General features: G+C 41.7%; 1 protein-coding gene across 3 annotated transcripts in view; it reads right to left on the reverse strand.

Moving 5' to 3' along the window:
* Positions 1-13,341, reverse strand: part of SGSM3 (small G protein signaling modulator 3) — a 201,667-nt gene that overhangs the window by 56,966 nt on the left and 131,360 nt on the right. For all 3 annotated transcript variants that reach the window (XM_033929415.1, XM_033929413.1, XM_033929414.1), the window contains exons 10-12: positions 10,662-10,889; positions 1,268-1,322; positions 129-256 (exon numbers count right to left, since the gene is read on the reverse strand). In XM_033929415.1, coding sequence (XP_033785306.1) covers positions 129-256; positions 1,268-1,322; positions 10,662-10,889 — 411 coding nt within the window. The remainder of the gene's footprint in view (positions 1-128; positions 257-1,267; positions 1,323-10,661; positions 10,890-13,341) is intronic.

The raw sequence follows: 13,341 nt of genomic DNA on the forward strand, positions 1-13,341 counted from the left end.
AGTGAATTGGCCCATTACAAGCAGGAGATGTGGTCTGCAGTGTTTGGCTGAGTGATGCAATTGGCTGTGGCCAAATGAAGGAGTGGTAGTTGGGATAAATGGATTCAGGACTGGGTTAAGCCACTCACAATACTGCAGTTCTTGGGGTCCACACACTGGAAGTGCCGGGCCACCTGCAGAATAGCATCGCGCAAGTCTGCCACCAACTCCGTCTGTTTAATGTTCTTGGATTTCAGTGACTCCAGATCATCTTCACCTGAAGGGAATAGAAAATAAAACAAATGTGAGAAAAGAAAACCCAGGGACAAGGAAATGTCACCTGACAAAGCAGAAAAGGGACAAGGAGAATTTCACCCTAAAGCCTCTATAAGTTAATTTAGCAATTATCTCCCAGGGCAAAAAGAAAGCACAGGAACAAGAGGACAAGAATCACTGAAAACATCAACAAGAACAAAAACAGTCAATTTAAAAGAATATGTTTATCAAGTGGACCATGAGGGCTCCAAGATGGCAGCAAGCAGAGAGGCAGGAGGGACCACAATCAAGCCAAATGGAAAAAAGAGGAAGGTGAGCAATGACAAAAAATATGCCACCTACAAGGGTGGTTTAAAGAGGTGGAGAAGAATTTAGCTACATAAAAACTGATATGAGGAAAAACTCAAGTGTAATTTGCAGATCACAGCAGATACATGGTGATGGAAAGCAGATACAAGGAAGGGTTGATTTTCTTGTTTTTACTTAGGGCTCCTTTTACAAAGGTGCACTAGTGTTTTTAGCGTGTGCGCGCTAGCCGAAAAATTACCCCCTGCTTAAAAGGAGGCAGTAGCGGCTAGCGCGCGTGGCATTTTAGTGCGCGCTAAATCCGCTAGCGCACCTTTGTAAAAGGAGCCCTTAGTTGCCATCTAAGCACCACTAAGTTTTGTTTGGGTTCCATTCTCTTTCAATAAAGGGATCGCCTGTGCTTATCCCACATATTTTAATCCCATCACAGTTTTGGGGTTTTTTTTTTTGTCTCCACCACCTCCCTAGGGAATGTGTTCCAGACATTGACCACGCTTCTATAAAAAGTTACTTCCTACCTCACTCCCGAGTCAACCATCCCACAAACCTCAATGAATGTCCTCTAGCTCCACTTCTACCCCATCTCTGAAAGAGGTTTGTATATTAATACCTTTTAAATATTTAAAAGTCTATATCATATTGCCCCATCCCACCTTTCCTCTTCCTTCCTGCCGCTGCTCCCTGTGTAATACAACTGCTTTCTTACCAAACAGCAGCGAGGTTATTCCTGACTTCCTGCGCAGACTCTGCCGGCGCACAATCTGTGGGAGACAGCAGAGAGAAAAACAGCAAGACAAGACTCATGTCTTATAACTGCCAAGAGAATAAACAAAGAATAAATTATTTCTAAATCAGAAAACAGGAGGGCAATTTTGAAACCCTGCAGGCAGTTTCTCTTTGAATATTGTACCTACAAACTTTGAGCATGTATGAGAATATAGGCAATCACAATGAAACTTTCCCTCCTACAACCTAGCTACCCATTTTTAGTGTAAATTTAATTATGACAACTAAGAAATAACAAATTAAATCCCTCACCATTCCCTGTATGAGGATGAAGGCAATTTTTAAACCATATTCTGGTGCAATAAGCTTATGCTTATCTTGAATAAGTTTCATATTCCTCTATAGTATTGCAAGGATAGGCTCATAAATAATTTTTTTTTTTTTTAATAGTTCTTTAATGATTTTCCATACTTCAAAAGTGCAATACATGAATATATAACACATAAAACATCAATTTAAACACATCCACTTACAATTCTTAATAAATTCTTAATGAACAATGACTAAAAAGTGCTGGATTCTCATCAAAGTATAAAAGGATGAATTTAAGGCCACAATGTTTGTTGGCATGAGTTCCTCTGACCGAGGGGAATTGTTGTTCCTCAGCCTCTGCTAGGGAAGACACTCCTTTCATCCTCACACAATAGTTAGAATACTAAATGGAAAATCCTCCAATTGTAGATACTTTCATCAATATATTGATTTCCACTGACATTTCTTCTGTTTTCTTCTTTCTAAGCCAACCAAAGGAACCCTATGGCAGGTTTGCGGGGTAACCAATATCCCTCCACAGGATGCAGTGAAGTTACTTACCTGCTAGGTGATGTCATCTGATAGAGCCCAGCATAGTGTTAGCTAGCTATAATTATGTAGAAACTTCTAGCAGAGCCATACCACAAATGCGCAGGTGCTTTCACGACCAACAATATGTGAGCAGAGGTCCCTCAATCCTATACTATAGTTTTTAGAATACAACTCCAAGGAAGGTAGGAGAGTGAGAATATGTGGCCTGCTCTCCATGGAAAATACTTGCTATGTAAATTCATTTTCTCCAAGGACAAGCAAGCCTTCTAGTCCAGTGGTTCCCAACCCTGTCCTGGAGGACCACTAGGCCAATCGGGTTTTCAGGCTAGCCCTAATGAATATGCATGAGAGAGATTTGCATATAATGGAAGTAACAGGCATGCAAATCTGCTACATGCATATTCATTAGGGCTATCCTGAAAACAAAATTGGCCTGGTGGTGCTCCAGGACAGGGTTGGGAACCACTGTTCTAGTCTCTCACAACTGGGAATCCCTAACTAGAAGACTCACTGAAAATTACAAGGCTAGGACAGCAAGGACTCAAAATGCTGAGACCTTTTCAGCAATTAACTTGATAAATGAAACATGCTAATGTGAAGGTGCAGCCTGGAACAGAACAGAAAATGGGCCTATGGGGATGGAGCTGATTCTAGACACCAAACAAATTCTGAAGGACTGTCTGACCAAACCGGCTGTCACATCAGAAGATGTGAATGTATAGACAGAAGCCCACATCACAGGTTTCCATAGAGATTTATAGTCTGACCTCAAGTGGGCTACCAACATTGCCATGTTCTGACATTATGAGCTTTGACATCACCCCCAAGAGACAGTCCAGTTTGGGTATAAGCAAAGGAGATGCAATCTGCTAACCCCCTGGAGATAGTACATTTGGCAATGGCTATTCCCAGCCTATTTGGGTCAAAGGAAAAAAAAGCTGGGTGGACTATCTATGGACTCTAGTCCGCTCCAGATAAAAGGCTAAGGCTCACTTGCAGTCTAAAGTATACAGAAAGCTTTCATCAGAACGAGCATAAGGCTTTGGGAAAAATGTTGGCAGAACAACTGACTGATTAAGATTAACTTCATCAAAACGGCAGATGATGTTTAATGTGAGCAAATGCAAAGTGATGTATGTGGAAAAGAGGAACCCGAACTATAGCTATATAATGCATGGTTTCACATTAGAAGTCACCACCCAGGAAAAAGATCTAGGTGTCATCATTGAGGATATGTTGAAACTCTCAGCTCAGTGTGCCACAGCAGCAGCTAAGAAAGCAAATAGAATGTTAGGAATTATCAGGAAAGGAATGGAAAACAAAGATTAAAATGTTATAATGCCTTCGTATCGCTCTAGGGTACGGCCGCACTCTGTGGGATCTTCTCAAGTAATTGTAACCTGGGTTGGCCACTGTTGGAAACAGGATACTGGGCTTGATGGAGCTTATTATCTTATGTTCCAGCATGACTTTAGTAAGGAGCTTTGGGTGCGTGAGGAAAGCTACTCTCTTGTGATGACATTTAGTATAATATGGGTCAGCTACTAGAGCCTGAAGCTCATTGACTGAAGTGACCACCACCACCACAAAAACTACTTTCCAGGTCAAGACCTTCAGATGACAGGAATCAAAAGGAGCTTCCGTCAGCTGGGTGAGAACCATGTTAAGATCCCAAGACACAGTAAGAGGTTCGATAGGGGGCTTAATCAATAACAAACGTCTCATGAATTGAACTAGAGGTTATACAGAAATGGACTTACCTCTCACATGAGAAAGGTCAGAATTAATTGCACCAAGGTGAATCCTTACTAAGTTGGTTTTCAAACTAGTCTCAGAAAGGAGTAGAAGGTACAGACCTACTCACCCTCGGAGGCTTCTTTTTCCAAATATACTGAAAAAGCTTTCTATTTAATAAATTAAAAAAACGTTTAGGGATAGAAATAGGCAAAGCCATAATAAGTAAAGAAACTTGGGAGGAATCACCATTTTCACCGCATTCACTCTCCCCACCCAGGAAGTACTCAAACCTTCCCACCTATCCAAATCACCCATGACCTCCTTAATCTTGCTAGGGAAATTATGCACATAAAGATCTTTAACAAATCTAGTCAAATTAACACCTCAATAGCGAATGAAAGTAGTCCCCCACTAATAAGGAAAAAGTTGTTTCAAAGTGCCTACCTCAGAATCCAAAAGATTAATATTCAAAATCTCTGACTTGCTAAAGTTAATCCTAAAGCCAGACACCAAACCAAAATCAAACAATAGAGAAGATAAACTCACCAGCGATCACTGGGGATCACTCAAAGTCAGTAAAATATCATCAGCAAATAATACCACCTGGTTCCTTAATACCTGTCATTTCAGAGGTCGTCCGGAGAAGATGAGCCAATGGCTCCACACAGAGAGCAAATAAAAGCAGAGAGAGGAAGGCAACCCTGTTGCGTTCCCCAATTTAATTCAAAAGGCGTAATATATTGACCATTAATAGACAAAGACACTAATGGATGAGTGTACAATAACCAAATCCAGTGCAAAAAAGACCCAGAAATACCAAAACAGCGTAAGACCACAAGCATGTAAGGCCACTGAACCCTATCAAAGGCCTTCTCCACATCGAGAGAAAGGACCAATGAGGGAACATTATTAGCTCTAGCCAACTCAATCACATGCAAGGTCTGTCTAATATTATCAAACGTAGTTCTCTCTGCTATAAATCCCGTCTGATCCGGATGTACAGGCAATACTCGCTGGAGCCTAGCCGTCAAAATCTTAGTATATATCTTACAATCAACACCCAATAAGGAGATAGGGCAGTAAGATCCACAAAATCTGGAGTTCCTACCCAGTTTAAGCAAAAGAATAATCGCAACTTGCCTCCAAGATCTTGGGAGCTCACACTGCTCATCCATATCACTGAACACCCGGACCAGAAGGGGAGCCAACCATGGCCTAAACTTTTGTAAAACAAACCCGTGAATCCATCCAACCCCAGCGCTTTGGCATTGGGCAAATCTGTAATCGTCCACTCCACCTCCTCCAAAGTTATTGGCTGAGATAACATATCATTCTCCGAAGAAGAAAGAACAGGAAGTTGCAAATCAACTAAAAAGTCCGAAATCATAGCTTCAGAGGGAGAAGACTCTGGAGTATAAAGTTACTGATAATACTCCAAAAACTGTTGCTGGATAAAAAGAGTATCTGTACGAGAAACCGAGACTTATCCACCAAAGCATGAACAAAATTTTGATCCCGCCGTTCACGCAATTTATGAGCCAAAAGCCAGCTAGTGTGATTATCAAATTCAAAATGCTCCTGACGTACCTTATTAAGGCAGTCAGCAATATCAGCCAACTCCAATTCTTTAAGCTGAAGACGAATTGCCTGGAGTTGGGGCCATAAAGTCTCCGGATAACCAGCCGCCTTACAAGAGCTATCAAGTGCCAACAAACGATCCCGCAATTGTTCTTGTTCTTGCCTAGTGTGGAACACATGAGCTTGTAAGGTAATCAAATGCCCATACATCACTACCTTTAACGTCTCCCACAAAACAAAAGAAGAGGTCTCAGGTAAATCATTGAATTGCAAAACATCTCACAAGTGAGTCTCCAACCGAACCAAATGACTAGGCTCCACCAAAAGAGAATCATTAAGATGCCACTGAGAAAAGCCACCCTTCCGGGGTACACACGACACCTCCAGAAGCAAACAAGCATGATTTTGACCATGATTAACTTGTATAGAGGTCTCTATAGACTATCCTAAGACTACTGGACCTCTCAACCATAAATCAATGCGAGAAGAAGTATTATGTTTAAGGGAATGAAAAGTATAATCCTGATCCCGGGGGTGTAACACACGCCAAAGATCCACCAAGCCCCATTGTGACATAAACCCCTGCAATTGGACTATCAGCCTGCCCATACTCTACCACTGAAGCCAAATTATCTAAGGAGGGATCAATAGTGAGGTTAAAATCCCCACCAACCAACAATGTACCAGACATATGTTTGCTATGACCGAGATAAATGATCAAAAAAATCCCCCTGCGCAGAGTTAGGTGCATAAATATTCAATAAAGTACAGGTCAGGTGATAAAGCTGCAGTTGAACTAAAAGATAACGACCCTCCCTATCTGACACCGTAGTACGAACCTGCCAAGGGAGATGTTTGGACAACAAAATACCCACCTCCTTGGACTATGCATGGAATTTATTAGAGGCCATTATCGCTGGCAAATAGTGCCTATGAAAGAGCACCTACTCATGCCTGAAAAGTAAGTAGGTTTCTTGCACAAAAAGAACATCAGCTTTCATTCGGCTCGCCTCTCAAAATAACAGTTGTCACTTCATTGGTATATTCAAGCCCCTCACATTAATAGATACAAGTCTAAGCCCCCCCATAGCATTAAAAAAATCATTGCTAGAAAAGAAAAAAGCCCTAGGAAGAACAGAAAACCCCCAGATCCCAAAACAAAATTTTAAAAAACCTTCCCCGCCCCCCAAACTGTATCCAACCAGATGTTCAAGTGCACTAGAAAATCTAGCGCGTCTTGAAGAAAAAAAAAAAAGGGAGAGACACCCCACTGAGGCCCAGAAACATATAGCCATAAGCGCTTTACACTAAACTCAGCACATTATAGCATCATTTTTGTCAAAAAGACAACTTAGCAGTTCTAAACAGCTAACAGAAATTCAAGTAGGACTGGAGCTGGAGGCTTAAACTTGAGTCCCCGAAGCCTGGCGGGTAAGGTGCCCTTTCCCATGGGTTACCCTATACCAATGTGGCTGCACCCGTGATACTGAAGGCTCTTCCAAAAATGAGGTGGCATGCGGCCTAGACGCAGAAGATGGAGAAGAGACATCCGAAAAAACACCATGGGCATCTTCTTTATTGCGTATTCTATGAAGCTTGCCCTCTAGATAGAAAGTGAGGGCGAAAGGGTACTGCCATTTTATATTTGATGCCTTTCTCCATCAGATGACGAGTATAGGGTTTAAGCTCTCCCCTACTCCAAAGAGTAGCTGCAGCCAGGTCCTGAAAAACTTGGATAGGGTAAGTATCTCAATGGAAATCATCCCTCTTCCTAGCTGTAGACGAGATTAATTCTTTCAATTTGAAATCAGTGAAACACACCACAATGTCCCAGAGCACATTAGGCCGAGGTCGTGCCAAAGTCCAATGGACCTTAACCATTCCTATTGCCTCGGGTGACAAAGGCCTGGAGGAATCCGCCAACAGCAAACTCGCCAACCGTTGAATAGTAGCTTCATAGTCAGTATAATCAAGAACTTCCGGAAGACCATGAAACCTCAAGCTGCACCTCCTGGACCTATTTTCAAGGTCCTTAAGTTTATCCATCAAGAACAAATCATTGGATCTGCAGTCCTGAAGTGCTGATTCTATAGAAGACAGAGAAGCTTGATGGTCCTCCTGCATCGACTCAACCTCAACCAGCTGGCCCCTGAGCTCTTTGCTCTCACCCCACATATCAGCAGAAAGGGTTGCAAGTTCAGAACAGACCGCTCGCACATCCATTTTTATATCCAGCAACAGCTGATGAAAGGCCACAAAGGAATCCTATCCCTCCAGTGGCACTGAGGCAGTAAGTGTGTCCTGCTGAGAGTTGGAGCTAGTAGCCATGATCACTGCCACCTTGCTGTTTCCACCCCCAGGCTGAGAATAAGAGGCACAATAAGCAAAAGACACTAAATCCGGACAGGTAGGCAAACCGCCTGGCATGCTACCCTGACAGGGCGCTATTCCAGAGCACAGTCCTCACGATCAAAAGCTGGCAACGAGCCAAAAGCGCATCTTTGCTAAAAAAAATTTTAAAAAACACCGGGTCTCACATAGCTCAAGAACTAGGCAGCCATCTTGAGCTGTGATGTCACCACGCCCCCTCCCCCTGTCTCTGTGTGATCTGAGCCTGAAACAGAACTGGGGCACTTTGTTGTTGAGATGAATGGCAAAAAGATCCACAGATGGAATGCCCCACTCTCGAAAGATCTTGTGGACAACACCCTTGTTGAGTTACCACTTGTGATGTTGCAAAACCCTGCTCAGTCTGTCTTCTCCACATCCCTACTGCCTCCTGACACAAGGGGTAAGAGCCTGTACCCCTCTGATTATTCTCATTCAAACAGACAATATGGTTCTGAAGCAGATCTCTGAAGACCTTTAGAGCATTCCATATAGCCCTGTGCTCCAGGAAGTTGTTGTGAAGGTCTGTTTTCTGAGATGACCAGGCTTATGAGGTGTCCAGTAGGGCTCCAATGTACTCCGATTTCAGTACTGGAACTAGGTTGGACTTGGGGTAGTTTATGACAAACCCTAATAGCTCCACCACCTGAATATTTCTGTGCACAGATTGTGATGCTCCCTCCAAAGTTATGGTCTTGTCTAGCCAATTATCCAGATAGGGAAACATATACATTCCCAGTCTGCATAGTGATGCTGCTACTACTGCTAGACATTTGGTGAAAACTCTAGGAGTTGATGCAAGGCCAAACTGTAGAATGTAGTACTGGTAGTGGTGCTTCCCTATTCGAAATCTGAGATACCTCCTGGAACTGGAAGTACTGAAATGTGGATGTAGGCTTCCCTTAAGCCCAGAGAGCACAGCCAATCTTTTTCCTGAATCATGGGAAGTAGGGTGCCCAGGTAAAGTATCCTGAACTTTTCTTTGACCAGAAACATAGGTCTAGGATGGGACAGAATCCCCCCATGTTTCTGGAGTACAATCCCTTCCCTTTTTCCCTAGATGGCATGGGTTTGACTACACTGGCCATCAAAAAGCAGATATTTCCTGAAGCAGTGCCTGTTTGTGCTGAGAGGAATGAGGCTCTCGGTGGGCAATTTGGTGATTGTTGACACCAATTCAGAGAATAATTGAGAGACTATTTGAAAAGACCATTGGTTGGCGGTCACAAAGAGCCACTTTTAATGGTAAAAACTCAGCCTCATCCCACTGGTAGTTCATCTGAGACAGTTACTTTTATGGCAGCTATGCTCTCATGGAGCCAGTCAAAAGCTCGTCCCTTACTTTGAATGGAGAGCCGGCTGGGTCTTCTGCTGGTAGGGACAGAATACTGGGACTGGGACTGCTGGGCAGGGTGAGAAGAAGGCGGGTACCTACACCTTTCAGGGCAGTAGGGATGCTACCTCTGCTAACAGAAAACCTCCCAGTTGAGGAGGAGGCAGCTGCAAGTTGCCAAAATAGGGACTGGATGGTGTCTGTATATTTCTTTATGAGATCAGCCACCTCTTCTACCTTGTCCCCGAATAAGTTGACTCCATGGCAAATAACGTCTGCCAGTCCCTGGCTCTAGGTCAGAGACACACAGCCATGAGAGTCTGTTCGTCTCCACATTCATAGTGGAGAGTCTGGACGTGATGTCAAAAATATCATATGCACTCCTGGTCATATATTTCCTGCATTGCAGCTGCTTCTTGGCCAGCTGGCAAAGTTCTTCAGCCTGCTCCTGTGGGAGAGAAATCAGCCAAAGATAGCTTACTGCAAGTCAAAGGCCTCAAGTACAGCTGATAGGACTGGATGCAAGAGTTCAGCATTGAGGCCACTCTGCCTGAGGGAGCCAAGGCATGAGTCCTAGCACTCCTGGGTCACTTGAGGGAAGATTCTACTATCAGAAAGTGGTGAAGAAGTTGGGCCCTCTTGAATCTGGGATCCTTTTGAATACAATACCAAGTATTCACCTTCTTGGTGACCAAGATGATGAACATGTACACATCCCTCAGTGTTGAGCCTGACCGGTCCTGAAGCTAACATTGCCCATTGTTGAGTAAGGTGGAGAACCCCTCAATGCAGCCATCGATGTTGATGTTTCCAACATCAATGTTTATAGACTGGCCTTCGAGGAGCCAAACAGCTTCTTGTGTTGAAACTGCCGAGTCCTCTGGGTTCTGGCCTGCATTATGAAACAGATCATTAGGGTCATGATCAGGTCCAAAGTACCTGATGTACTAATTGTATGAGTCCTTTACCGAAATAACCAGATTCATTGGATACATCTGTTGAAGAAACTGGGGGTCTTAATCATTTAAAGAATCATAGCCAAATTAAACTCCTCATTAGTGAGCTAAAAAAGGGGCATGCTCAAATTGAGGCTCCAACTGAAAAACAAGTCTAGCATGACAAAAAATAAAGGAAACTTAAAATGCCACAAAACTTGAGGAAATAACACCGGGAGTGAATATTTTAGAAAAAGAAACAAAATTATGACAAAGTATGAAAAATACCACTGTCATATTTTAAATCATACCATTCAATGTCTGCACTTGTCTCTGCACAATGTCTCTCGCTTTGTCTTGGCCTTGATTCACCTCCTCCTATATGAGATGTCCCCTTTCTCCATCTCTCAGCTTATGGGTTCCTCATTGGACCTCTCTAGATTTCAGAAGGCAGCAAGTCTTTCATTTCTCTACACCCTTCACTCATTCCTAAACATCCTGATCCCACAGACTTCGCTGTGTATCATTTCTGGCCTCACCTTTGAGAAGCTGTTCACTGCTGCCCCTGGACTCAGCAGTTGCCCCTGATCTGCAATGAGGTATGCCAGATGCTTACGGCGTTGTGTCTCAATCATGACATCTGTGAGAGAACCTGCAATAGACATGGCCTCTTGTAGGAGCAAGTCAGCGTCCTCAATCTGGGATGGGATATCTGATAGTGTGTTAAAGATAGAGGCCGAGTTCTCTGACTGGATAAGTTCTTCTTCCTGGAAGAGGAATTGCAACATTCTGCATTATTAGCTACTCCCTGAAGCACATATCACCTCAACCCATCCACTACCCCAGACTCTACTTGATTATTCTGCTCTGTGCATCCTCATTCTGCATTTATTCATATCGGCCTCCCCATACCAGTCACGCCTGACAAATGCTGGGTCCTCCTTTGACTAAATCAATAGAATACAACTGCCTCCTCCAGATTCTCTGCCAGAGATGTTGGAGCCACTCAGAAAGCATCACCCCATCTTTCATGCCTGAGGGGCTGTGAACATGTTTACTTAAAGCATACCAGTTTTTTTTTTGTTTTTTTTTTTGATATTTCAATATTTTATTCAACAAAATGAAAACAGTACACAGGCAGCATGCCAACAGCAAAAGTACATTGTAAAGCATACCAGTTTTGAAGGGCAAGCCCCTGGAGCAGGAACTGAAGCCAGGTGCCCCACAGCACTGACCACAGGCTAGTTCCAGACTTTAAATTTTGTTTCTTCACCTTTCTAAGTTTAGCCATTTGTCCTTTGTCCAATTACCATGATATTTCAGTAGCCTGTGCAGGTTGGCTTTATTTTTATAATTATTTATAATTTTTAATATTTGACAACCTTATCAGTCAAAATAAAGAAAAATTATACAGAAAGAGAAAATACATTCACCACCAGTGCAATAATATCTTGCACTATTTAACAAGGCAATAAAACAATTCTATATATTGTTAGTCCACAATAATCAAGGGTGGAGCTCATTTTAGACCGATATTATAACAAGAAACTTATTAAAAGGAAAAAAAAAAAGATAGGGCTAAATGGTCCCTGAACTTATCCTTACTGAGCTCAGGTTTGGAAGTAGTAGAACCACCACCATCAGTCTGTTTTGCTCATTTCCTTAGACCTATCATCTGCATTTGATACGATTGATTACAAGCTTCTTCTGGCACGTCTGTGTGAAATTGGAATCACAGACCAGGTCTTGGACTGGTTCTCATCTAGTTTCAAGTTTCAAGTTTATTAGGTTTTAATATACCGACCATCAAATAAATATCTGGCCGGTTTACATTACAATAAAAAAAAATATAGGTAAGAAAGAAAAAGATTAATATAATAAATATTTAGAAGTACATATAGTGTATATTAAAACATAAACAAGACAAACTTGATAGTGAGGAGAGAGGTTTATGGGAGGGTAAAGTTACATTGTAGAGAGAAAAGGGAGAAAGAGGGAATGGGAATAAACATTTGGGTGAAAAAACATTTCTATTTTTTATTGATCAGTCCTCCAAGCTAGTCTTCAATACAACATCATCAGATCCATTTACAACTGACTACGGTATCCCACAGGGTTCAATTTTATTCCCCATACTCTTTTCTACTTGTTCATACAGCCAACCAGAATTTATTGATAGATTGCTTACTCCTTATCAGCCCGCTAAATCTCTTCGTTCCATATCACAAAACCTTTTAGATGTACCGTCTTTGAAATTAATTAATACGTTGAGATCTAATAATTTCGCTGTTACTGCACCCACCCTATGGAATTCAATGCCCAATCACTTACGCGTGGAAACCTCAATTAAACAGTTTAAAGCTAAACTCAAAACATTTTTATTTGAGGATGCTTTTGGATAAAACTGTCCTTTTTAGGACTAAACTAACTAGTCCCTTTCCCTACCTGTTGTTGTATCCCTAAGTGTGCTTTATCTTAAATTATTGTATTTCAGTCCTACTTTCCCAATTGTGTCCAGTCAGTATATGTGTTTATGTTAAAGTCTACTAACTTGATACTGTATTGTACAATATTTTAACACTAATTGGTTTTGTGTTTATGTTAAAGTCTATTAACTTGATACTGTATTGTACAATATTTTAACACTAATTGGTTTTGTTTCTTTTAATGATTTTTCTTTTATTAGTGCTGTACACCGCTTAGAAATTTGAATAAGCGGTATAAAATTTTTTTTAATAAACTTGAAACTTTAATATTTTCCTAGCACCCCTTTTAACATTAGGACAATCTATTGGTTTCACAATGTCCGCTTATACGGATGATGTGCAATTAGTTCATCCGATAGACAAACAATTTAACTGAAATAAATCTCATAAACCAAAAATTGGAAAAAAATAAATTCCTGGCTAGGTTTACATATGCTTTCTTTGAACATCGAAAAATCCAAATTAATGATCTTTCCCAACAAGGATGGACTTTCTCTGCAAACTCAATCTCTTAAAGTTGTGCCCTCTTTAAAACTACTCGGAATCACTTTCGATAGTAAACTCAATTATCATTTCCATATCAGCACAGTGGTGCAGCGCTGCTTTTACCGGCTATGCATGATTAGGTCCATATCCAAATTGTTAGAGCCCGTTTCTTTGACCATCTTGGTCTATTCTCTCGTGATTTCCTACAAAGGCATAACTAAAAAAGAAATAAGAAGACTCCAGATAA

Source organism: Geotrypetes seraphini, chromosome 2 (assembly GCF_902459505.1).
Source record: "Geotrypetes seraphini chromosome 2, aGeoSer1.1, whole genome shotgun sequence".
Lineage (NCBI taxonomy): Eukaryota > Metazoa > Chordata > Amphibia > Gymnophiona > Dermophiidae > Geotrypetes > Geotrypetes seraphini.